At 39.5% G+C, this 24,673-nt stretch overlaps 6 protein-coding genes and 1 long non-coding RNA gene across 9 annotated transcripts; 1 reads left to right on the top strand and 6 right to left on the bottom strand.

Moving 5' to 3' along the window:
• Positions 1–1,842: 1,842 nt before the first annotated feature.
• On the bottom strand, positions 1,843–4,181 carry LOC119995916 (coiled-coil domain-containing protein 9). The gene is made up of 2 exons (XM_038842392.1): positions 3,823–4,181; positions 1,843–2,399 (listed from the first exon to the last, which is right to left on the bottom strand). The coding sequence occupies exons 1-2, from the start codon at positions 4,075–4,077 to the stop codon at positions 2,190–2,192; spliced, it is 465 nt and encodes a 154-aa protein (XP_038698320.1). The 5' UTR covers positions 4,078–4,181; the 3' UTR covers positions 1,843–2,189.
• Positions 4,182–4,542: 361 nt separating this feature from the next.
• Positions 4,543–7,818, bottom strand: LOC119995915 (probable ubiquitin-conjugating enzyme E2 37). Its single transcript, XM_038842390.1, has 6 exons — positions 7,594–7,818; positions 7,444–7,513; positions 7,216–7,321; positions 6,173–6,271; positions 5,951–6,085; positions 4,543–5,872 (listed from the first exon to the last, which is right to left on the bottom strand). Exons 1-6 carry the CDS (start codon positions 7,727–7,729, stop codon positions 4,679–4,681), a joined length of 1,740 nt encoding a protein of 579 aa, XP_038698318.1. The 5' UTR covers positions 7,730–7,818; the 3' UTR covers positions 4,543–4,678.
• A 309-nt stretch (positions 7,819–8,127) lies between these two features.
• On the top strand, positions 8,128–12,741 carry LOC119996492 (kinesin-like protein KIN-13B). The gene is made up of 12 exons (XM_038843149.1): positions 8,128–8,435; positions 8,543–8,737; positions 9,033–9,221; positions 9,442–9,549; positions 9,906–9,983; positions 10,076–10,157; positions 10,433–10,592; positions 10,675–10,977; positions 11,217–11,435; positions 11,515–11,953; positions 12,034–12,099; positions 12,184–12,741. The coding sequence occupies exons 1-12, from the start codon at positions 8,316–8,318 to the stop codon at positions 12,361–12,363; spliced, it is 2,139 nt and encodes a 712-aa protein (XP_038699077.1). The 5' UTR covers positions 8,128–8,315; the 3' UTR covers positions 12,364–12,741.
• A 66-nt stretch (positions 12,742–12,807) lies between these two features.
• LOC119996493 (autophagy-related protein 13a-like) lies at positions 12,808–16,765 on the bottom strand. Of its 3 annotated transcripts, none has more exons than XM_038843151.1 (4): positions 16,601–16,765; positions 14,728–16,349; positions 14,437–14,618; positions 12,808–13,362 (listed from the first exon to the last, which is right to left on the bottom strand). In XM_038843151.1, the coding sequence occupies exons 2-4, from the start codon at positions 16,066–16,068 to the stop codon at positions 13,068–13,070; spliced, it is 1,818 nt and encodes a 605-aa protein (XP_038699079.1). In that variant the 5' UTR covers positions 16,069–16,349; positions 16,601–16,765; the 3' UTR covers positions 12,808–13,067. The 3 variants fall into 3 exon arrangements, with proteins under 3 accessions (XP_038699079.1, XP_038699081.1, XP_038699080.1); XM_038843153.1 differs by having other exon boundaries at positions 12,808–13,358; XM_038843152.1 differs by having other exon boundaries at positions 14,728–16,403; positions 16,601–16,751.
• Positions 13,836–14,411, bottom strand: LOC119996494. The gene is made up of 2 exons (XR_005467876.1): positions 14,324–14,411; positions 13,836–14,276 (listed from the first exon to the last, which is right to left on the bottom strand). It is a non-coding gene; the product is annotated as an uncharacterized LOC119996494 (long non-coding RNA).
• A 2,542-nt stretch (positions 16,766–19,307) lies between the features above and the next one.
• LOC119997565 (transcription repressor OFP8) lies at positions 19,308–20,297 on the bottom strand. The gene has a single exon (XM_038844680.1). The coding sequence runs from the start codon at positions 20,259–20,261 to the stop codon at positions 19,386–19,388; it is 876 nt and encodes a 291-aa protein (XP_038700608.1). The 5' UTR covers positions 20,262–20,297; the 3' UTR covers positions 19,308–19,385.
• Positions 20,298–22,849: 2,552 nt separating this feature from the next.
• Positions 22,850–24,632, bottom strand: LOC119997828 (probable polyol transporter 6). Its single transcript, XM_038845032.1, has 2 exons — positions 24,438–24,632; positions 22,850–24,299 (listed from the first exon to the last, which is right to left on the bottom strand). The coding sequence occupies exons 1-2, from the start codon at positions 24,595–24,597 to the stop codon at positions 22,918–22,920; spliced, it is 1,542 nt and encodes a 513-aa protein (XP_038700960.1). The 5' UTR covers positions 24,598–24,632; the 3' UTR covers positions 22,850–22,917.
• Between the last annotated feature and the right edge of the window lie 41 nt (positions 24,633–24,673).

Here is a 24,673-nt window from a genome sequence, read left to right as displayed (position 1 = left end):
CAATAAGAGAAACAAAAAACAAATTCTAATTCCAGATGGGTTTCTGGTGGAGGACCCCATATGATGGGCCTTGACTGAGGCCCATTGTTCGTGTGGGTCAGTCCAACCAAGCTGTGGCCACCAAAGTACATAAATTTCAAAATTGCTTATGAAGCAGACATATTTTGGAACCACATGATCTTTGAAAATCAACATTGTCTAAGAAAATGTTGGTTATGCCTTACATAACAAAAAAAAAAAAACTGTTTTTGAGATTAAAGAGTGAAGAAATAGTTAGTTTTAATTTTCTAATGGTTAACTTCTTAATTGATGTTCAAAACTGTTAATACATTATCTCAAATCGGATTTGGATAACCCAATTGAGTGACATATAAACAAAGGTCTAGTTTCTTTCACAACCAATGTATTTTGAGTAGAAGAGCTAATGGAACGTCTCAAGAAGAACAAAGTCGTGCGGAATTTTTGTCAAAACGGCAATATTAGTGTTTGGACTAGATTTTTTAACATGGTATCAGAGTTAAGATTCGATCCATTTGGACATGACTTCTATATGTCCACTTATTAAGTATAGCATAACTCAGTCCACAAGTGCAGGAAAGTGTTAAGACTTTATCCCACATCAGATTGGCATATAAGTAAAGGTTAAGTCCATCTCACACAACTAATGCATTTTTTGGCCTAAAAACCAATGACTATTGTCCAAGAAAAACAAACAAAGTCGTGCAGGCCTCGGCCTAAAACAAACAATATTGATTTTTAGTGTTTATTAAGAACTTTCTAACAAAAACTCAGTTTTCTATATTTTTTTGTGAATTGACCAACTATGGTATGGAAAAATTGTTGCTTGTGGTCCTTTAATGTAGCTTAAATTGTAAGAAGTAAAGACTGAAGTGTCAAACTAAGACCTTCAAATCCTTTTCCCATGGACTCTCTTTCATGTAGTAAATACTTAGCTGACAAACCAGAGCTATCTATATATCCAAACAATATAATGAAGCTCATGAAAGAAATAAGAAAGATAGATATTCACTTCAAAAGAAGCACTTCAAGAAGTTGATAAGGAAGTGAAAGAGATAATTGTCTTCATCAAGCATCTCGTGAAGAATCCTTCTCCTCAATACCAGACTCTGAGGTAGAATACCACTGTAGTACAGTAAGGTTGTCAAACTCTCAACTGGTTCAACGGCTAGCGATGTCACAAACCTTACCATCGACTGCAACATCAAGCTTGTGAAATACTGCAAAACAGACCCACCAAATACATGAATGTCAAATTGCTTATCAAGTACACATATTTTGGAATCATATTGAACCTGAAAATCAACATCCTTATGAAACACAGATTGCTTAATCAAGAGAGAGGAATGTAATTACCATAGTAATTGGTGAGGGAAGACTCCAATATTTAGAGTTTTGAGAGAGTGGGAGAGGGAGGGAGGAGTTAGTTTGAGTTTGCTAACTTTCAATCGCCAACCGACCGTCACACCTAACCTTCTTCTATGCTGGCTTGGCTTTTATTGACTTGAAACTGCACATCATACTAACTCTCAACAATATTCTGCTAAAGTATCAGAATTAGGGCTTTATTTCTAGTTACTTTCTCGTCAAGTCAAGAACTTGTTTGCCCACCAAGTAATGCCATTTATGTAAACGAAATATGAATGATATTCCTTTACCCTCTCCCAAATATCAATTTAAATGGGAATGTTCTAAGGCCAATGGACTCATGGAGGGGGAAAATTTAATGTAGCATTGAATATTTTAATCAATGTTATATGATATCTTCTTGCATCAATCAGACAAATGATTGGCATCTGAATTATTAGTAAAATCAACAGTTGGTACTACAAATTACCTAGTCATAACACATGGAACAGGTTTACATCTTCCAAAATCTGAAGCAGCGCACCAATCATACAACTTGTAGTCGTCCGAACAAAAAAGGGGCATAAAACACATTGCAAAGGAGAAATTATACCAATAGAAAATTAAAGGTGTTCTCTTTCTAGCCTGCAAAAGTCCCACAAAACGGTTGGCACCACCAACCTTTCCATTCAACTATGAATTATTGGTAATAACAGTAACCTAACTGGATGATTTTACAATCTAATCCATGTTCTAATGCAAATGCCTCATCAAGAACTTGGCGCCAAAAAGGGAGAGTGTGAAGGCTTCAGCTTCACTGCAACCTATATCTCCTTCCTCTCAGGAGTCTCCTCTTCTCCCTCTTTCTCCTTTTCCTCCTCTTCCTCTCCCTCTTTCTTCTTTTCCTCCTCTTCCTCATCCTCTTCCTCTTCTTCAGGAGGATCACATGGCAATGGTGGTGGCAATGGTGTTTTCATAGGGCTAAACCTGGGAAATATATCAGGTCTACGACCTGGCTTGGGCCTTTCCCATTCCTGCCAAGTAAATTGAAATATGTTAAATTGTCCTGCCAATCAAAAAATAAATAGTCCAAATGAAAATGCCCACCAAAATGAATAGGGTAAGCATGTGCATGTTAAAGATTAAACAATCTATAGAAGGAGCAAAAGCAAGCAAAGTTTTAGTGAAATGGAGTTGTCTTCATAGAAAGGCAGATGTTGATTCAAGTCTTTTAGGATAACAAGTCAATTTTAGCCATTTCATTAACAAGTAATTCGTCAGATTGCGAATTGACTATTCAAAAAGTAATCAAGAAAGAATCTCACATTAACAACTGTATCAATGTCACATACAGAACCTCATCCAAATCCAAGATGTTTCCGAGTTATTGTCTCTCGTTGGCCTCTATGGTAGAATTAGTTGGGGGCCTGAGAGGTGGTGGTTTACCCTGTGGCGGATGTCAGCGGTTCGAGTCCGCTTATCTCCAACTCGTGAACTTAGCCGATACAAAGCTATACGATAGCACCCAATTTTCAATACCATATCCATTAGACAAAAGAAGAGTCATACTACCGCAACAACTAAGTTTCTAAACCTGAATCACTTCTGATATTCAACCTGAAACAATCCCATCTGAAACTATATTTATACATTCATTCTCACTCTTCTCACCCTTTATCAGTTTCTTTGTATGCTAACTTCAAGATGTCTCTTAACCAACTTGATCCATTACAGAAGTAGTGTCATAAAAATAACTTGTCCCCCTAATTTGATTACACCCCAATCTAATTCTTACAACTATCAATAGGGTATGGTGGAACTGTAAACTAAATTATCCATGACCCAACGTCATTAGAGATCAAGTTATATCCGTAATGCTTTCATTCTCATAAAGATGTGAAAATAAACTAATTAAATTGTCAGTGGCTCAGTTCATCCACTTCAAGATGGATAATAAAAGCCCAAAGCCGAGAAAACCATAGGTTACACTCAGGTGAATAAGAAGTAAACAAAAATCTTAATTGGAGATTATAGCTATTAATAGGGGAGCCAAACAAACGAAGAGATGATTTTCAACCACAAATTTATAAGATTTATAGAAAATTAGCCGATTCAATCAACACATCCACAACCCAACCAAACACGTGAAAGAATTCCAAACCTCAAAACACATTATACACCAGAAGGAAATTCTAACTTCTAGTTCCAGTTAGATTATTTCCAGATCACTACAATATTTCGAATTGAAAACTTTAGAAGTAAGAAACATTCTAAACTCAGTTTCGTCAGCCTTCGAATTGAGTCAAATAAAAGAACTAAATTTAAAGTTCAGAACAAGAAAAACAGTCTCCGCACAGCAATTAACAACAGAAATAGAAAACAAACCGTTACCGCCAAAATCGCAACAACTCTCGGCGAGGATTGAGGGAGGGGATGAGGGAGAAAAGAGAGACTTACTAGAGGGAAATCAACAGGATTTCGTTGAGTCAATTGCTCTTCCTCAGGTGCCATACGCACCACCTGCCTCTTTAGCCGCCTACTCCGAGAATATATCAGGCGTGGATGACAGCAGACCCGTGCTAAGACGACGGAGCATGCACAGCCGCGGCTCATTGGAGATGACCCATACGCTTTGGAAGATGACGCCGGTGGAGATGCCAGAGGCAGCAATTTCGCCGTCGGATATGCCGTTGAAAGGCAAATCGAAGCCATGCTTTTATGCCTTACCTGCTTCTCGCCCCTCTCTCGCTCTCTCCGATTTCCTCACGAACACACCAACCGCCTCTTCTCGACAAACTCCGCTTACCCCAAACCATAGTGACCATACATATGTTCTTGCTCTTTAATCTGTAATGATGGGCCGAGCCCAAGTTTGAGATCGCATATATTGGAATTTGCATGGGCTTGAATAGTTTGGTGGAATTTTCTACGATAGACACCTTAGTGGGCCGGGCCTACTGCAAGATTAAAATATGAGACCTAACACTGGAATGGACCAAGGGCCGGGCCTGGTGGACTGGAAGCTCCTGAAAGCTCCAGTCCAGCCCTGAAGAACACATGGGCTTCTGTTCCAGGCAAACGGGACTCCGGCCCGTTTGACATCTCTAGATACTTGTAATCCAGTGAACACTGAACACAATGCCGGTTTCAAGTCTACTTTCAACATGTCTTCAACATAATGCTAGAAAGGACCTTTTTCTCTGGGCAACCTGGGGGTTCCATAAGATGTCATGTACAATGGCTAATTAAATCAAAGAGGATAAAGTTTGTTGAAAATCACAAAATGAAGCCGACTAGAGAGCTGTTACAATCTTCAAGCTTGAGCTCTCCTCTTTCCCATGCGCTTTCGCACAAGTGACAGTTTAAATCTTGATGCTCCTCTGACATTATCCTCCTCCTCACTGTCTTCACTATCTACCACAATTAGTTCTCTGGGTATTGATGATTCTTCTATTGCTTCTTGTCCAATCCCACCATCAGTCGTCATATTGTTTAGATTAGACTTCTCTTTGCCATCAAACCTGCACTGATGTTGCATAGACAAGGAGTTACATGTATCCATACAGTTCGGAGAAGATGAGCCCTGCTCAATGTTACTATTGTCCCTTTCTTGCGATGAGGTCAGAGGACCAAGAGACAGTTTCCGTCCATTGCCACTCTTTTTAGGAGAGGTTTGAGGGCTTGGAGTTGGCAACTTAAGAATTGGCATCACATTCTCCTTGTCGTCATTGTCCAGTCCTGCTGATGAGCTTTTAAGTCCCAGGGAGAGCCTTTTACTCACTGGATATACTTCTGGGAACTTCGTATTGAATGAGTCGCTTCCCATCCTATCAATTGTTGTATCATCAGGACATAGTTCATTATGGTTAATAGACAGGGCAGCTGGCAAGCCTCCACCTGATGTGATAAAATGGGCAGGGTAGGGCGAGGGTGATGATTGAGGAGCATCACACATTTTCTCATTATTACCATCATCCGTTTGGCATGAATCCACAGAACCTGTTGACTGTTTCTTGCTGACCCGACACAGCTTTGCTAAACTCATCCTTTTTCCATCCGTAAAAAAATCATTTTGATGCTCATGATGTAGTTGCTCATGACTGTTGCTAGCTTCAAATGAAGCCAAAGCATTCAAGTTACGTGATAGAACAGGAGACTGATGTAGCACTACCTTCTCCTTATTCCACTCTCTCTTGTGACAGGGAGCGTAGGAATTCAGTGATAAATTTCGCTTCGAAACTCCTTCTTTCATATGGCCCAGATTATACTCAGGAATAGCCTCTTCCAACTCTTTTCCCTTTACTTTAACTGCCATCTGATCTTGTGAGTAAGACAGGGAGTAATTAAACACCACATTTTCCTCCTCATCATTGTCCCTTCCCCTTCTTTGGTTCGAGGCTGGAGAGCCCAACATCAAATTCTGAGAGACCTCATATGGCTTCTTACTACTAGAAACAGGATCATTTATCAAATCTTGTTTCTGCGCCCCCAATTTTTTGAACTCCATCTGCAATAAAGATTGTTTCTTTAGGAGATGAATTCTGGCATAAACATGAAATCAACACATGTATGTCTACTGTAGTACCATGCTTGAATTGGATTGAGTTTGAGTACATTGAGATCTGAAACTAATCCCACCAGCTCCAGCCTTGGCATATTTATCTGTCATAGACCGTGCTTTCTGGTCAAAGGCTTGCCTGTTGTATTTGTATTCCCTGCTCTGCACATAAATCCAACTATATCACATATCAAAGCCATCTTTTCAGGCATAACTGATGTCTACCAATTTGTGTACAAATGCACTTACAGCCTCACACATCAATCCATCGTCAGGATTTGGTTCACTCAGCAGCAATCCTATGCTAGTTAGCAAAGTTGAAATGTTGAGTGATGGTTGCCATGCTCCCTATTAAAATCAGAAACTGAGGCTTGTTACAAATTATATGTACTAAATAAACACGACGTCTGTACTCCCTCCCACCATGGTTCAAATCAAACTAGAGGCATGAGCCCACACATGGATTATACCCTATTGTGTAGGCCCAATGGTTTACTCAGTGTGCACCCAAAAGGCTGTGGGTTCCATCGTTACAAAAAAATAAAAAATAAACATAACGTCACATTGATCCTAACTCAATAGGTTCCCCATCCCAAATGGCAAATGGAAATCAACAAGAACAAATAAGTTAAGAGACGACAATCAATTTCAGCAAAAGTTCAACTGTTATCCTGCTAATGTGTTCCAAGGTATTGAAACTTGCCTTCTAACCACTTTGGTTGATCGTGGAAAGAAAGCATTAATCAAACATGACTCTGGAAGTAATGACAGAGCTAAAAAAATTGAACTGCTTGAGTTTATAGCACACAAAACCTGATTCTTCCATAAACCAGTTGCCTATTTCAGGAGGGGACACAGCAGATTATTATAGTTCCTTTTCTTTCTTCTTGAGCTTTTATAGTTAATATGAATAATTCAAGATTGTTCATTAAAGAAGTGAGAGAGGTGTCGCCTAGCTAACCGAAACTTATTGCAGAGTGGATTAAGTAAGAATCATACAAACAATTCTCTTCCAAAACAGGGATGGTGGTTGATTGTGGAAGGAACTCCAGAAATTAAATTAATTCTAGCATTAGCTTTCCAATAGAGAAGTGCAGCCATGTCTATGACCATGAGCCAAAACCTTCAGAAATGTATACCGCATGGTAAAATAAACTGCGAAAACTCATTCAAAGCTACAAAATTTGCGAGGGAGTCTACAATTGCAAAATATATAAGCACCAAAATGGATTGAATCAGTTCCAATCAACTAAGAAGATCGATAAAAACGTGTCTGCAAGAATTATTATCACCTTGGGAGGAAGATTGAGAATGTCGAGGCAAATCCGACCTCCGTTATCAATATTAGGATGGTAAATGGGCGTGGCAAAGGTCACACTCGGTGGCTGAAATGGGTACCTACAAACACTCCCCGATGACCAAAGAAAAAAAAAAACCCTAAAATCATTACTGCAATCTCAAACAACTAATGCCCCAGCGAAAAGCGCCAAAAAAACCTAAAAATCTATGTATTGACAAACCTTTCGGGGATCTGAATTCTGATATTAAAGATTCCATTGGCATATACCGTCCCTTCAGGACCTTCAATCTCTGAGGTCAGAACGGCATAAATTCAATTAAACGATAGAAAAATGAAATTCAAATAAGAATAAAAAGGATTAGGGTTGTACGGGCATCGATGGTGGACAGGGAGAAGAGATCAGTGTCGGCGGAGAGAAGCGGAAAGGAGGCGCCGGGAGGAGGGTCTGTGAGGAGGAGCTTCAGCTCCTTTTGCATTCGCAGGTTGAGCCTCGCTGCTTGCGCCATTTCACTATTTCTGGTCACAAATGTCTTGCAATTGCTTGCGATTATGATGAGTGTCCTGTAGACTGTATTGTAGAGGAAAGAAAACCTAAAAGGCGCGAGTAACGGGCGATGAATATTCGAACGAAAATTATAAATTAGTATTTCTATATAATAAAACTATAAAAAGCAATAATAATGTAAAACAGTAAAAGTGGTGGTGGGGTCAGTGAGCGACGTGGGTCCAACGATTCTTCTCCAGCGAGTTGACCAATACCAAGCCAAACATTAACCATGTCGAGTCAAACTGTGACAGTGCGAGCCATGCGCGCATGGTTTGTGGGCCAGACTCGGTCGAAAAGAGAGCTACCGGGCCCAATAACTTGTCCTCTTTCTCTTCTTCCTTTTGCAAAGTTTCGAAAAATTCATTTGACCTGCTCTACTCTTTGACTAAAGAGATTGAAGAAAGCGATAGATAAAGCACAAAAACCATCGAACATGGCAGCGTCTCACAAGATCTCTCTGCACTTGTATATAATACCTGTTCCGCCGGCAGGGTTGTGAGAGATATACATTTTTGATCGTCTGAGTTTATAGAGAGAGTGACGATATGAACGCGGTGGGGAGACGGATGTCTAGATCGAATTCGACGGCGTACCACCAGCGTCAGTACTCTGAAAACTTCCTTGACGCCTCCTTCGACGGAAAATGGCTCCACTCCTCCTCACAGGTTTTTTTTAATATATTTTTTATTTACTTTTCCTATATTTTGAACTGCATTGAAAATTCAATCTTGCAATGCAAGCAATTCCATGGGACAAAACGTTTTGAGTACAGGATTTCAGTCTCTACGGCGGAGTTGGAGGAGTTCAGGGTTCGAGAACGACCAGGAAATCACCGGATTCTTCAATTCCCCCTGTTTTCTCTCGCTCCTTCAGCATGAGGAAGGTTGGAGATGAAAATATTTCCCCGGGAGAGCTCAGTCCCGGTTTGATTGATATCCATTCTTTTGACACAGAGCTGCTGCCAGAGGTTCCCTCTCTTTCCCTTTATCATTTTAACAGTGCAGATAGGTTTTCTTTGGGGAAAGAAAAAGTGGATTATGTCTCAGGTTTTCCATTGTTTTGTTGTATGAATTCTCCTTTTGTTATTGACAGAGTCCTGATTAGACTGTTTGGTACCGACCTTTCTCTATAACAATAATAATAGTAGTGGAGTGCCTTTTGTGCACCAATAATGTTGGCCCTTTCTTAATATGGTTTTTATTTCAAACTGGTAAAGCTAAGATATAATTTATGGCAAACTCACATTCCAGCGCCATATGCAGGTTCGCAGTCGTTACGAAAATTATTCATATTCTGTGCATGCTAGAAGGAGAAGCTATGATGATACTGAGCCACATATAGCTGCAAACAAAATTACCAGTAGGTCTCGGGGTTCACTTGAGAATAACCTTCTTAAGAGCTTTTCATCTGATAAAGAGAGATCCAACAGTGTTGCTAAGATCAAAGTAGTGGTATGTCTTTGTGATGCCATTTCAAATATTCCTTTATGATTTATCCATGTACTTGGCATTTTGATTTCTTTAACTATTTTCTTTCCCAATTGATTTATCAGACCTGGCTTCTTGTAATCTTTCAGTTGAAATTTCATGATCAATTGATCTTAAGGACAAAACTTTGATAAAATCCTTTTTAAATTTTGTGTGGCTAATGGAATGGTAATCTTCAATGCAGGTACGCAAGAGACCATTAAACAAAAAAGAAATATGGAAGAAAGAGGAAGATATTATTGCTGTAGAACCAAATTCCAGTTCACTTACTGTTTATGAGGCAAAACTCAAGGTGAGCAACTGGTGAATCATCATCTTAAAAATTAATACAATGAATATGCAAATTTAAGCCCCGGATCCCTTCCATGTTCATAGACATCATTATATTCACTGTTTCTTCATGTAACTTGTATTTGGAACTTGGAACCTAGAACCGAAGGGTGGGATGATTTGAGTAGTGTCGTTGTCAGTCAGGCATATCTCTCATCCCAAACCTGGATTTTAGCACTACAGCAGGTTGTGATTTATTCTTGTGTCGTATATACAGGAATATAACTTGTGTAGCCAACCGATTTGGCTTGAGATCGAACATTTTGCTGAACTGAGTTAATTTTGTCCCTTTTTGTGATAATTAAGTTCCCATTGCAGGTTGACTTAACAGAATACGTGGAGCAACATGGATTTGTTTTTGATACGGTGCTGAGTGAAAATGTGTCAAATGATCAAGTATGTGTCTGCAAGAGTTTGCTTGCATTATGAGCATATTCTCTGCTGATTCCAATGTTTGTTACTGTTAAAATTTTGTTTTCATACTGTAGGTGTACTCAGAGACGGTGGAGCCCATTGTTCCTCTAATCTTCCAACGCACAAAAGCTACATGCTTTGCATATGGGCAAACAGGCAAGTAGCATGGTTGTCTTATGATTGAATTTGTGTGCTTGATTTCATAGTCAGCAAGCACAGCAGTCTCCAGATTTTGGGTTCATGAATTTGCTGTTTGATTCCCAATTTCCCACTGATATGCACTAAACCAGAAGTTTATATTTGTGTAGTATTTAATGTCCTGACTACATGACTGAGAACTTGTATCTCTTCAGATGTTTGCTAAAAGATTCTTATCTTCATTGATTATAGCATGATGAATAAACCTGACTTCATCTTATTTGCATGTCCAGGGAGTGGAAAAACTTATACTATGCAACCACTGCCCCTGAAAGCATCCCAAGATATTTTCAGATTGATGTACCATAAATATCAAAATCAAGGCTTTCAGTTGCATGTTAGTTTCTTTGAGATCTACGGAGGCAAACTTTTTGATCTCCTCAACGATCGGAAGTAAGTTATTTCTTCTTGGTTTAGATGGCCATGAAAGTGTTCGGCTGTGTTCAATTTAGTGGACGCTGGTCAAATTTTGCAGAAAGCTTTGCATGAGGGAGGATGGAAAACAGCAAGTATGCATTGTAGGTTTGCAAGAATACAGAGTATCTGATGTTGAGACCATAAAAGATTTTGTTGAGAAAGGAAATGCTACAAGAAGCACAGGCACGACTGGCGCAAATGAGGAGTCCTCCCGATCACATGCTATACTTCAGCTTGCTGTAAAAAGATCAGCCAATGGATCTGAAACAAAACCGGCAAGACTTGTTGGGAAGCTCTCTTTCATAGATCTTGCTGGAAGTGAGCGCGGTGCTGATACTACAGATAATGATAAGCAGACCAGGTAGGTTGATCATGTTTCCTTCAAGTAGAAGTCAAACACCCTGCATGCATGTAGTTGCGGAATGAATAGCTAGTCGTAGGGGCAGCTTCCAGGTTCTCGATGCACCAACAGGATGACCGCGTCCCATTTTCTTTATATTTAACTCTCTGTTAAGACTTTAAAGAATGCACAAGGCTTTTTATACTGTATGGTTCAACTTGCAGTTGGTTGATCTTAATTCATTTATTTTTTGGGGGCAGAATTGAAGGTGCTGAAATTAACAAAAGCTTACTCGCTTTGAAAGAATGCATTAGAGCCCTTGATAATGACCAGGGTCACATTCCTTTCAGAGGGAGTAAGTTGACTGAAGTTCTTAGAGACTCCTTTGTTGGGGACTCCCGCACTGTCATGATATCATGTATCTCACCAAGCTCAGGATCTTGTGAACATACTCTTAACACATTAAGATATGCTGACAGGTAATGTGCTTTCTTCAATAGTTGAGGGTGAGGGGCTTCAATATCAGCCATTATATTTCTGATTTATAATTAAATTCAGGGTGAAGAGCCTATCGAAAGGGACTGGCTCCAAGAGAGATTCATTATATTCTTCTTCAAACCTCAGAGACTCAACAACATTGTCTTTGTCTTCAGCTTTGCCAGCTGAACCAACCGTTGGCGATGGCATAAATGATGTTACCAATGAAATGAACAGATTCGGGTGGTCCAAAGACTCTAAACCGATTGAAAAAGAAGCATCTCCACCTCTTAAAGTGGATCGTGTTCCTAGTGGAAGGGTAGAGGGAAAATCTGTTGCTACTCTCCATTCTGAATGTTACAGGGGTCAGGATAATGGGATTGCTGAAGATGATTCCTATGAAAAAGATAAACCATCATTAAAGAACAATAAGGGAGGGACTTACCAAATATCAGCTCCTAAGGACAAGGGGATAACTAGCACTTTCCATTCAGATGAAGATCTTAATGCCCTCTTGAAGGTAATCATGTCCTATGTTTCTAACACTCTTTTCTTTGATCTTTCACTAATCAAGTGGTGCTTTTTGATCATGATTAACAGGAAGAGGAAAGCCTCATATCAGCTCATCATAAACAAGTGGAGGAGACCATAGAAATTGTTAGGGAGGTCTGTAAAAATCCATATTATGAGTTTCTTTTGGTTAGGCATGCGATGGTAATATCTGGTATGACTGAGAATACATATGTGCAGGAGATGGACCTATTAGTTGAGGCTGACCAAGCAGGCTATCAAGTAGACAGTTATATATCTAAATTAAGTGCCATCCTTTCCCAGAAGGCTGCAGGTATTTTGCGACTGCAGACCCGCTTGGCAGAATTTCAGAAGCATCTCAATGAGCATCACATTTTAGTATCTCATTCCAGTAGCTGATTTAATTTGTGGAATCGTCGACGAAAACTCCAGCCAACTGATGCGGGAATGTGGTAGGCAGAGGATGCGATGGATGGCTTCTTTGTTCATCAGGCTTTGTTGTGATGGCATAGCCAGTTGGTATTTTGTAATACCTTTTGACTGGGGAACAAAGCCTTCTGTGTGCAGGTTGAATGGTGCGCGGAGCCTTTGTTTGTTTTCCCTTGTTATTTTCCAATTCTAGTCATTCACTACCGTGAAATGTGAGTTTGAGCAACTTTTGTATGTCAATATAGTGCTTCTATACTCATCTTTGTATCTGATGATGAAATACACAGAAGCATACGACCAACAATATCATACCTATAGTCATATTCTTTATGGGATCCGTTCTGTAAACAGGATAAGTAAGAGTTTATATACATCATTCTGTCATTTGCAATGACTGAGAAACTGAGAATGGTATAGTTTATATAACTGAGAAGGTCATTCATTTAAACTGACAAAGTTCATACAAGTAACCAATCCTCAATCATGATATGTACATTACTTGTCAATCCATTCTTCAAAGACATCTATCTGATCTACTTCCATATGAAAACAACTAAAACAGCATGGCTCCACAGCATTCTAGTATTGACTTGGATGGATTCCATTTTCAACATTCCTTTGGGAGCTCCAGACTCCAGTCTTTACATAAGCCATACATATCTGAAAATCAGCAGCTAAGCTTCTTCTTTGCCAAGCACTCGAATTCCGCTTTTGGAAAGTAGTAGGTCTTTCATGTCTCGGTAGCTCCTGAGCTCTTCTAGTGCATCTGCAGTCTTCCTAGGCATAAAGAAACCAGACGCTGTACCAACTCCACCCTCAAACTCGGTCCTCACGGAATGAGATGAGTAACAACTTGGATCTTGGCGTAAAGGAGGTGCTGTTCTAAGCATATGAACGAGAACACCAACAGCAGCATCTTGAGATTTTCTACCCATAGGCAATAAAGTCGATGTTGATTCAATGTTCTGACTAAACGTCCAGAAAAAGAGCAAGATGAGTAAGTTGGAAAGCATGCCATAATCTTACATGCACTCCGAAAATCAATAACTAGTTTGAAAACTTAACAAGTGAGCTATCGTGCGAAGGGAACTCCAGTTGTTTCTAGAGTAAGCTAGAAATCACTCAAGCTTGCATTATGGATAAAAGAAGAGTAACTTTGAACATTATCATGAAACTGAAAGGAATTCAAACAATAGCACAATTTTTAAAAGTCAAAAACCTCAAGCAGCAAACATAAAACTCCACGGCCAAGTTTTATGCGCTCACCAAAATAATTAGAAAAAGCCTATAATTTATTGTCATGTTAGCCACCTAGGGTAATTTTAGCTAATTGATTAGATCTCTTGAAGAATCAAAGTGGACTTCAATATTCTATATTTTCAGAAATATCATAGTATATATAGCTCAAGAACAACATAGCCAACCACAACTCCACCTTTAGGTAAGTTTAAACTTGCGTGCTCAAGATCTCATAATGATTTCCTCATCAATACATCACAGCACAGCTGTTATTCTCACATTACAAACTTCAGAAACAATGCAAGATTATCAGAAATGTTGGCAATTCTAAATAAACTCCAGCACCCAGAGCAAGCTCAATATTCAATGCGCAATTCAGGTTAGCAGTCCACATCAGATCTCCAATATGGACCCCTCAACTACTCTGGGTAAAATGCAAATTAATATTAATTGATGATTTTTATACAAAATGAAGACCAATTTACAATATTAAACAACTATTGACTTTAAGTAGATCTCTTCAAGTTATTTTTTCCATTCCACCTGGTGACAAGCTGGAGGATTCAGGGCATCTGAAGTGATTTTGCACTTCAGGACCTCGAATTAGTAATTCCATGTCCTATTCTTTATAACCAGAAGTGAACCTCGAATTAGTAATTCCATGTCCTATTCTTTATAACAAGAAGTGAACCTCGAATTAGTAATTCCATGTCTTATTCTTTATAACCACATCAAATACAAGTAAGACCTGCAAAGGGAGATAAGGCAATGAGACGATAAAAGAAGTATGGTAAGCAGAGTTACCTAAGATGGGAATCGGATGTTTCAACATCATCCACATCAAAAGGACATGAAAAGGGACAATCATCCAACTCATCCTGGAAAGATAACCTGCTAGAGCTTCTAGAAAATCCAATACGTGGTGAGCCGCTAGAAGACAATAATCCTGAGAATCTCCCTGAATCATCTTTACTATCTCTATACACCTAGAAAATAATTACAATTTAAGCTTCTAGTGAGCCAAAAAAAGATGCAAAGATAATTTCAATGAGTAACAAACATAACTCCAAAAGCAGAAATGTAAACAAAAATTACCTTGTGAGGAGAGTTCTGATTTGTCATGCCTAAGTCCCCAGCCCTTACAGCTTCTGTTTTCTTATATGATCGTATACTAGATGGAGACCCCTCTGATGAAGGATCATGTCTTGCATTCCTTGGAGATAAAGGCGGAAGGGCTTGTCTACTAGGGTCAGAAAAGTTAGGAGAAAGATATCTTAAACTTTTTCCAGTTACAGGAAGGGGAATGCTTACAGGGGCAGTTTCTGAATGATAACGAGTTTGTGTGTGGTTAGAATAATTTGCTGGGGGCGATGGGGAGGCAGAAGGAGAGAACGGAGGTGAAAGATGATACTCATCATAACTGGTGGACTTGTGATGTGTTGGCGGTCTATAATTTTGAATTCTTTGGCCATAGATATCAGCTGGCGGATATGGAAAATCATGACGTGTAGAAGATGAGGAATATGCAGGTGGAGATACACCAAGGGATTGATTCCGAGTAAAAGGAGCTCCTTTATGAAATCCGCTAGTCCAACTATGTGGGCGCTGAGTAGCAGAAAAAGAAGTTCTCACTCCAAATGGAAAATTAGCCCCAACATCCTTCTCTGAAGAAGAGAAAGTCCTTAAAGGATCAGTGGTAGGGCTACCAACATAATCAGTTATGATCCTCGGTGGAAAAGATGTTGAAGGCTCAAGGTTGAAATCAGCTAGCGTTGGACAATAACTCACAGAAACACAAAGGCGCCCTGGAGGGGCCTCAACAGGGACAAAAGTGTATTCCTTCATTGATTCTTCCGGTACATGAAAGAATGGCTCACTACATGAAGACACCTTGTAAATAATATCAAAATTGTAACTTTGACTGGATGAGCTTAGCTGCCGAAAGATCCTATATGCAGGGAGGAGCCGCATTTGAGAATAAAGAGACCGTAGAAGTATGATGCACTTCTTGTATGTCTTCTTGTTATCATTAATTAGAGGATGAGTCGCACCCTGGGGAGACTCATACTGAACAATCCACCTTTCTATAACCGTCTCAACGGTTGCTCCCATAGCCAAAGTTGGAGTATGGCTGTCCTCCAATGAAGAACTGCGAGGTTCATGAACAAGAATAATGTCGATAACCATAGGACCCGTCAGATTTCTGTGCCAGAAATTCAGATTATCTAAAGCAGCAGGGCGGTCCCCTAGAACTAAACAGAACCATTTGTCACTGTTTCTCACTTTAGAAGCCGATGAGAGGTCACCACTTCGATAACTTGGGCGAAGTGAAGGAATTCTCGAGTCTAAAATAATGTGTAAGCTCTTCAAAAGAAAGTGATAGCGAATTTGTTCCAATTTCCCGATTTCAGTCTGAGAATTACCATGAAATTCCATGTTTTCACTCTATGCCCGCAAAACTCCAACAACATCCCTAGTTACATATCAGATCCATCTAAAAAATGCTGATGAATTCGACCAATATCAACTCTCATCCAAATAAACCACTATCAGCCCAATTTATTTCCAAACGACAATAACATGAACTGTGAGAGTCTAAACTAGAGATGGGTATCAAACATCGGTGCTAAAATGAACTAAACAGTAGCTCCCTCTGACCTAAGTCTCATGGGTAGCACAGGAACATTGATCGACGATGATTTAAAGAATAATCGTACCTGATGATACATTAAAAAATGCAATCAATTCCCTGATCGGTTCCCTTTCAACCCCTAAAAATAAAATTAAAAAAAAAAACTTTCCTGAACAATCGTAGAGCAAAATAGCAAATAATTCGCAATCAAATCGAGAAGCAATAGATCAAAGCAATAAGACAAAACATTGAAATCTGAATTCGAAGAAAGGAAAGGAAATAGAGACGAGAACATAAGATGACGTAGTATGCATAAAAAAGAATGATAAGACTCACAATCGATGTGGGTGAAGAATGCGAAATTGTTTAGTTCAGCTAAACAAGTCAATTGCGTAAAGCAAGGAGAAGAAGAGGAGATCCTCCTGAAATATATATATATATATATAATCTGCAAAATATTTTATTAATCGAAGTAAATCATTGACACATTTTGATTTTCAGGGCCATCTTTCAGGGACACATGTTGTATTAACCGGGATATGGGTTGGAATTATTCCAGTAATTTTATCATATCTACATCATCTAATGTAATGATATATTGATTTGACAACACTGATATATTGATTTGATAACACTACATCCAATATAGTCAATGGTGTAGATCTAATGAAATTGTTGGAATGATTCCAACAAATCCTTTTCCGTATTAACCCCCATTGACGGAGCATCAAATAACGACAAGGCACGACACTCTTCTTCAGCTTCTCATTCAAAATTGAAACTCCAATGCCTGGAGGTGTAATGTGGGCCGAGTGCCCGTGAGCCCGAAAAGCCATAGGCCTGGATTCACTGTCCGTGTTAGGGTCGGCCCACTTTATTTTTATTTAATGACCTGGGATGGGGATTTCGGCCCACGAGGGCGGGCACTGAGCCACTGACTGGAATCGCGAAAGCGTTTCAAACGGGCCCAGCCCAACCCATCTGATCTCACAAACATCTCACGATCTCATAATCTCTGATTTTCTGGATCGACACCGTCCCCACCTCAACGGACTCTTCATCACGTTTTTTTTTTTCCAATATCTCCCCTATCGTCTCCTCCTGCGTCTACGGTCCACCTTCTCGATTTCTTGTGTAGAAACACGGCCGCCGTCGGCTACTAAGCGCCCGGTGGGGGACCGGCGTTGAGAGACGGAACAACTGAACAATATGGACTCGACGTTGGTTGGCAAGAATAGTAATGAAGCAGCAGTAATCTCGGAACAGTCATAAGACAGGCTGGGCTTGATGATGACGTTGGAAGCAAGTCTTATGTCTCTTGTACTGAATGACAGAGACCTCGCCCCGCGTCAGATGGGTGGGTGGTGGGCTCTAGTCCGGCCCGTTTATTGGGCTTCGTTTTGTGGCAACCCCATTGCCCGTGATTGTGAGAGACCCAGAAAAAGCAGCACAGTAACCCAAAAAATGCGATCATTTAATGCGACTGCAAAAGCAAAGGCCCACCACCATATCTAATACACTCCATATCCATCAATTTATAATAACAACTGTAGTACTGTACATAACCAGACATTAGGGATTGGGTGTTGGGATAGGGATAAAGGGATACATACGCATTTAGACCAATTTCGCTGCAGCATTTGTCGTTAAATTTGAAAAACGACGACGTCCTAGATTCCTACAAAAAGTAATTCACAGTGCTCTGCTCTGCTATCTTAATTGGGTCATTATTTCACAGAGAGAGTCTCGGAGAGAGAGGAGAGACAACAACATCTCAATATTGATCTCTTTTCATATATTTTGATAATGGAAATGTGAAATAGCTATCAAACCCAGATGGATGGATAGATACTGATAGATACATATAGTAGAGAGGCAGTGAACGCACCAACCAAACTAGAGCTTCATATAGAAACATTTTTGGTTGTTATTCACTCTGTTCAATTCCTCACACAGTTTCTCATTCCATTGTGTCTTATCTCTCTCACTCTCTTCTCATTTATTCAACTGAAATTGACCTCTCAACTGTCAACCCCCTTCATATATATATATATATAGAATCAAACAAACACATACATACATACATACGTAAGAGTATCAGTATCCAGAGCCTTCTTTGTACATGTTTCCATTTGTTTCAATATATAATCCAGTTCAGCAATTTTCTTTTGTTCTTTTAATATTTGAATTAAAGATATTGTACTTTGTTGAAATGTCACTGTGATAGTCTGATAGAAACAAAATTAATGGTTGGGTTGGGTGGGGGGTGTCTATAGTTTTGTCTTCTCCGTGTATAATATATAGTTTGATTCTGTTAATATGACATATATTTTTGTCTTCTTCATTTGTATTTTGGTGAAGTTGAGTTGTCTCTTTTGCTATGCTAACATTGGTTTACAAGATTTAAAAAAACTTTGTCCCCAGGTAATATTCCAATTATAGATCCTTCAAATTGGTACCATCTTTTCAAACAAATATTATTTTTTTTAAAGAATTCATAGTCACCAACATTATTGAAAATTTCAAATTTATTGGTTATCTAGCTTATAGCTTCTTGACTTTTTGTCATAGCTTCAAACTATATAAATTTTATTTTTGAATATTTGATATGAATTTTTTTTTTTTAAAACGGTGAAGGGTGAATCAAATCTCAATCATCAAAATGATATATCTTATTTTTATTACTTCAATTAGTAACTCGGGTTCGATATGAGTTTAAACCTTTAGTCATAAAAAAGAGTGGAGAATTCAGACCACCAGAGGAAATAAAACAACTTTCTTCAAAACTCCAAAAGCTTTCAAATCAATCTGTCAAGTTTCAAAAAAAACTGATCTATAATTGAAAAAGTCAAGGACTTAATTTTGTCTTCCTATTTTTCTCCACCACCTTTTTCTTCTCTCATCGAATCAAAACAAACTTTCTGTTCTATCTTTTCAAAAACAAACTAAACAGAAAAGCAATCGAGACAGATTAATTAAGGTTCAATCCATTAATTAAGACAGTTAAATCAGATTAAGTTAGAACACTAAACTAAAAACAACATTTACTAACAGTCTAACACCAAAATAAGAAGAAGAAAAAAAAGGTACAAACGACAGAGTAATTCGTAGGGTCTTCCCTTCAAGACCAGTCAGAGAAGAGAGCCTCCCAAATCTCTGTAAAAACTTCGACAATAATCCTGTGATGGCAATCGGAATTCAAAGAGATAAACAACTGCAACAGTTTCTCCAGATCCTGAGCTCCAAATATCTGCTTCTCCACGATCATTTCCACCATTGATGTCCTGAAATCATTGTACGGATCACTCGATTTCTTCACCACTGCGAAGCTGTCTTTTACTCTCCCGTCCATTAATGGTAACGCATTGCTCCCCCCGATTTCTCTGTTCCTGGGCCCAACTCTCTCCCTCCTCTTCATCCTACGAGAGCACCGGCTCTTGCGGAGGAGAGACCCTGAGGAGTCCGACGAGAGAGTGGTGCTCCTTGATGAGAAAAGCGTGTGCGTGTCCATTTCCTCGTCGTCGTCTTCGTCGTCGCTGCTGAGCCAGCTGTAATAGGCACTGTCATATCGTGAGGAGGAGCTTAAGAGACGCGCTTCTCTATTCGTGCTCTTCACGCGCGGCTTCTTACTCTTCTTGCTTTTGTGTTTTGATCCTGACCGTTGATCTTTGCTCTTCTTCCGCTCCTTCTTATAATACATGAACGGAGAGATTGGAGATACGTGAGTACACGTGCTTCCGCATGTGTCGGCGAAACCTAAAGGCGAGTAGTATCGGTCGGATACTTTCTGTCTCGGCCCGGTTTGGGGTTTGCAAACGGAAGGGAAAGATCGAGGCTTTGGGGACGGTGGCGGTGGGTCAAATACACGGAAGACGTGGGTTTGGTCTTGAGGGATGAAAACGGCGTTTTCAATAACGTCCGGTATGTTTCGCGTCCGGCACGAGCCGAAAGAGGCACGAAACATGCGAGACAGTCGCAGCTTCATCCGGTTCTCCATCTTTGAGAGACAGAGAGAGAGAGAGAGAGAGAGAGGTTTTTGAAGTATGGCGGATATATGTTAGTATATGGAGAGGTATATAAATACATATGAGAAACCAAAAATGGAAAAAAAAAATTATTTGTTTATGGATAGTTTTTGGGGTTTTTTTTGTCTTCTTCTTTGTCTTTGATTAAGAAATGATGCGTTGACAAAATAAGACATTAAACTAGGTGGCTCATCATAATAAAGTAATAAACACTCATCACTCTTTAACAGTATTCAATGATGTGTGCATGAGTGACATTCATTTCTCTAGGTTCGACATGACCAAGGCTAGCTATGTTTGGAAGTCTCGAGGTTGGTTTTTGGAGGTGTTAGGGTGTGGATTTTAATAGTTAATTTCACATTTTCACTTATATGACCCTAAACACTTCCAAACTTCTTCATTTTTAAGAAGGGTTCCAAAAATTTAGTGACGTTAGAGATATTTGTAAACACCTACAAACAACCCATTTAAGAAATGACAAATAAGTATTGGGAACAACGTATTGCGTACAACACAACCACTTTAGTGATATCCTAGTTTGTGGATTTCTCTGGGATCAAACCGTATGGACTCGGGAGATTTTGAGTTCGATTCGGGAGTAACACCCTTGTGGGTTGTGGCCACATTTTAGGTTTCAATCCAACTTACTATGTCGTCATATGAAAAAATTATGTACGTAAGTACATGAGTTTAGACCCATGTCAAGAACAAATTTGTTTAGTGTTATTATCGAATAGAGTTTAAGATTCTCTAATTTGGCGAAGATAATGAGCTGTGGACTTTTTTAAGATAATAATATGTTAAATGGATTCGGTTGATCAGGTGTAATGACTATTGACTAACAATTTTGAACATTGAGAATGTTATCTTTATATGACAAAAGAAAAGGAAAAGAAAAGAGGAACAAATAAGTCTTGGGAACCGTTGGATCCTTTTTGACAAATGGATTATAAATGAGCTTCTACATATGGACATCAAATTCCCTTCAAATGATGGTTACCCTGTGAAATTCAAGCAACCCAATAAACATGGAGCTTGGGGGACCATGGAATTATAACTTGTCCTAATCGGAATTTTTGCTCTAATGTATTTCAAATTCAAATTGTGTATAAGAACAATATTAAATTTCCATGATTGGAGCTGAAATTCGAGGGATTTTCTTCTGGGTTTTAGGTTCACATATATATATATATATACAGCAAAGAATTGTAGCTTTTGAGGTTCTCAAAATATGGTTTGCAGATTGCATGTGGATTCGTTTTGTAAGACAAACTAGATCCACAGCTAGGCCCTAGAATATGCATGATGGAGACTCAACATGCAAGAATATAACATGTAAATAGAGGGGTTGTTCATAGTGCTCTGTTACTGCTAGTCTATGCTACCCATCCATATATATGTATATGTATATATCACCTACATTTAGCAGAATACATACATCATAACCATGCATCATTAGTGCCCAAAATCATCCATCGATCATTATCACCCAATTAAACCCAACCTCGAAAATCCAACAAGTTATGCACATATATCTATATCACATATGATATAGCCCCAGAGGCCATAACAGCTACTTAGACAACTCACTAGTTTTATTGGATTCAAGTTGAGAAAAAAACAAAACTAACCACACCATATAAACTTATAATTTTGTAGATTCGACATTAGACTAAACTATGGTTGTTAGAATCGTTTATACCGAAATTTCCCACCTCACGATAGGGTAATAGCGCATCACAGGACGGATACAAAATGTGAGATTCAGAGCTGTGGAGGATTAAAGGCAAGATTGTCATCTTCTTTCATGTGTGTTAGTGATGGAAAATTTTGTTTAATTGGCACCCTTAATTGGATTTATGGTTTCACATTTGTTTATATTAACAACGTTGTGGGTTGTCAATATGCTAATTGTCCGGCTTGAAGATGTACACAAGCTAAAGGACAAGTGAACAGCGCTAAGCCCTTTGGCTGCTTCAAGAAATTCGAAATCTTATTACTCTCCACTATAACTCTCTCTATTCCCCATAAAATTGAAATTCAAGTCCTTGAAAACCCTCTCTCTATCTCTCTCTTTCACACACACACCCACTTTTCTGTGTGTGCATGAGTGAATCAATGAGTTTTTCAAAGGTCTAAGAAGCTTCCAACAACACAAAAACACAACAAAGAGAGCAGAACAAGAGCTACAAGACACACTTCTGCCTTGGTAAAGCTGGATTCAGCTTTTCAAGTGTCAAATTCACTCATTGACAAGAAGAAAACTACTGCCTTTGACATAAGATTTCCTTTGTGGGTCATCAGCTCTGAAAATTTCAATCACAGACTTTGAAATTTGGAGTCTATATGACTTGGGTCATGTGGGGTTGTCTTATGTATTTGGCAGAGCTAGCAACTGTTGTAATACAAGTCCTCCAAAGACAACAGATAATAGAGCAATGCATAGCAATCGAACCAGTAAAGAAAATGAAGAACAACACAAGATTTATGTGGTTCAGTAAGAGTGCCTACGTCCATGACATGTAATATGAGTCACTTTGTTTAACAGTAACACAATTAATTTAACTCAAAATCACAATATGTAATATTATTCAAAGTTTCAAACACAACACAGATCTAGCTACCACACTATATGTCAGTCATTTCCCTTCCCCTGTTAACAATTCTAGGACTATTTTTGTCCTCAAAGAGAGCCCCAATCTCCTCTAAAGTCTTGCCTTTAGTTTCTGGCAAAAAGAAATAAAAGAAAATTGTGCCCAATGCCACTATTGCTGATAGCAGAAAGAACATTCCTGCAAATGTTATTTTCTCTGAAATGGTCAGAAATGTCATCGACACAACCCCACTTACCAGTCTGTTCACAGAGATGGCCACTGCTGATCCTTGGGCCCGAAGTCGTAACGGAAATATCTCCGATGTGTAGACCCATGTAATAGGCCCAAGCCCAATTGAAAAGAATGAGACGTAAGCACAAACTGCCACAATGCACAACACAATGGCCCACAAAGGTTTGCTACCCGCATGCTCGAGAAACTTCGAGCCGAGGCCCAATACGATCAATGAGATAAATAGCCCGATTGAGCCCAACAACAAGAGTGCCCGTCTCCCGAACCGGTCCAAGTAAAGGGCCGATAACAAAACAAAGGCCGTTTTGGTAAAGCCCATGATCACAGTGATACCAAATAGCTGCTTCTTGTTGTGAATACCTGCACTTCTAAACACTGCAGGGGTGTAGTATATAACGGCATCATTGCCTGAAGCTTGCATGAAGAAATTAATCCCAATAGCGGCGACTAGTATCCGCTTAATGGGCCTGGATGGGCTTATGAAAAGCTCTTTCCAAACACCTTGTCCATGCCAATTCTCTCTTGATGGGCCTTCCTGGCCCAAATCCGTATCAGCGGCTTGGGTTATTTCAGCGAGTCTAAGCTCAGCTTCCTCTGCCGTATCTGACGTTCTGTTCAAAACATGTTTAGCCTCAGTCGTCCTGCCTTTCATGACGAGCCACCGTGGAGACTCCGGCATAGCCAGTACTCCAAACCCAATCACAATTGCCGGTAACCCAGCCAGACCCAACATTATTCTCCAATTTATGTGATCAGGGAGACCTGAGAGTGCGAAATTGATTATGTAACCCAATTGAATCCCCAAGGTTATGAATACTTCAGGGAACGAAGTGAGGAGTCCCCTTGTCATGGCCGGAGACAACTCGGCGGTGTAGACGGGAGCGATCATTAGGGAGTATCCGACGCCGATTCCAGCGACAACTCGGCCGGCGACGAGGTAGGGAAAAGATGGTGCAAAGCCCATCAGAAGTGCACCGATTAGAAATGTCGATGCTGCTAGTACTATTGTGTATCGCCTGCCTATGTAATCTGAAGTTTTTCCAGATGCGAGTGAACCTATCAGTGAAGACACATTGAGAATACCCACCAAGATCTCTGTCTGGGTTGATGAAATTTTTAGGTTGTCTTTGATTAAAATCTCTGCACCACTCATCACCCCAATGTCTGCAACAATTAAGCAGTTTAATCCAACATTTAATCAATCAAAAGACACTTGACTCAACCCTTTTCATAGAAAATTTATTCAATCAAAAGGTGGATGTAGAGGGTGAATCATTCAAGAAGAGTGAATTTGGGACTCACCATAGCCCAATAGAATGGAGGCTGTGGAGGCCAAGAGAGCGCAAGCGAGAACATAGTTGTTGAGACGAGGCTTTCCATAACCAGCAACTGCGGGTACATTTTCTAGGGCTTCAACTTCAGTGGGCTTCTCCTTCTCCATGGGAGATCCAGTAGAAGCCATTTTCCTTCTCTAAAAACGTCCGTCAATCTTGTTTATAGGTGAGGAGCAGGGTTTGAAACGGTGTGTATTGATGAAG

This window comes from Tripterygium wilfordii, chromosome 4 (genome assembly GCF_013401445.1).
Source record: "Tripterygium wilfordii isolate XIE 37 chromosome 4, ASM1340144v1, whole genome shotgun sequence".
In the NCBI taxonomy this organism is placed as follows: domain Eukaryota; kingdom Viridiplantae; phylum Streptophyta; class Magnoliopsida; order Celastrales; family Celastraceae; genus Tripterygium; species Tripterygium wilfordii.
This window is presented reverse-complemented; position numbering and strand designations above follow the sequence as displayed.

What these genes read in the sequence shown, in the direction of transcription:
- LOC119995915 (XM_038842390.1), bottom strand. Translation starts at nt 7,729, where the DNA reads ATGGCGCAAGCAGCGAGGCTCAACCTGCGAATGCAAAAGGAGCTGAAG. An exon ending in TTCTCAATCTTCCTCCCAAG is followed by an intron (nt 6,272 to 7,215) that starts GTGATAATAATT and finishes TGATTTTAATAG; the next exon opens with GGAGCATGGCAACCATCACT. An exon ending in ATGGATTGATGTGTGAGGCT is followed by an intron (nt 6,086 to 6,172) that starts GTAAGTGCATTT and finishes ATTTATGTGCAG; the next exon opens with AGCAGGGAATACAAATACAA.
- LOC119995916 (XM_038842392.1), bottom strand. Translation starts at nt 4,077, where the DNA reads ATGGCTTCGATTTGCCTTTCAACGGCATATCCGACGGCGAAATTGCTG. An exon ending in ATCCTGTTGATTTCCCTCTA is followed by an intron (nt 2,400 to 3,822) that starts GTAAGTCTCTCT and finishes TTTACTTGGCAG; the next exon opens with GAATGGGAAAGGCCCAAGCC.
- LOC119997565 (XM_038844680.1), bottom strand. Translation starts at nt 20,261, where the DNA reads ATGGAGAACCGGATGAAGCTGCGACTGTCTCGCATGTTTCGTGCCTCT.
- LOC119996493 (XM_038843151.1), bottom strand. Translation starts at nt 16,068, where the DNA reads ATGGAATTTCATGGTAATTCTCAGACTGAAATCGGGAAATTGGAACAA. An exon ending in ATCAGAACTCTCCTCACAAG is followed by an intron (nt 14,619 to 14,727) that starts GTAATTTTTGTT and finishes ATTATTTTCTAG; the next exon opens with GTGTATAGAGATAGTAAAGA. An exon ending in ACATCCGATTCCCATCTTAG is followed by an intron (nt 13,363 to 14,436) that starts GTAACTCTGCTT and finishes CTGGACGTTTAG; the next exon opens with TCAGAACATTGAATCAACAT.
- LOC119997828 (XM_038845032.1), bottom strand. Translation starts at nt 24,597, where the DNA reads ATGGCTTCTACTGGATCTCCCATGGAGAAGGAGAAGCCCACTGAAGTT. An exon ending in CTCCATTCTATTGGGCTATG is followed by an intron (nt 24,300 to 24,437) that starts GTGAGTCCCAAA and finishes TAATTGTTGCAG; the next exon opens with ACATTGGGGTGATGAGTGGT.
- LOC119996492 (XM_038843149.1), top strand. Translation starts at nt 8,316, where the DNA reads ATGAACGCGGTGGGGAGACGGATGTCTAGATCGAATTCGACGGCGTAC. An exon ending in ACACAGAGCTGCTGCCAGAG is followed by an intron (nt 8,738 to 9,032) that starts GTTCCCTCTCTT and finishes CGCCATATGCAG; the next exon opens with GTTCGCAGTCGTTACGAAAA. An exon ending in GATAATGATAAGCAGACCAG is followed by an intron (nt 10,978 to 11,216) that starts GTAGGTTGATCA and finishes TTTTGGGGGCAG; the next exon opens with AATTGAAGGTGCTGAAATTA.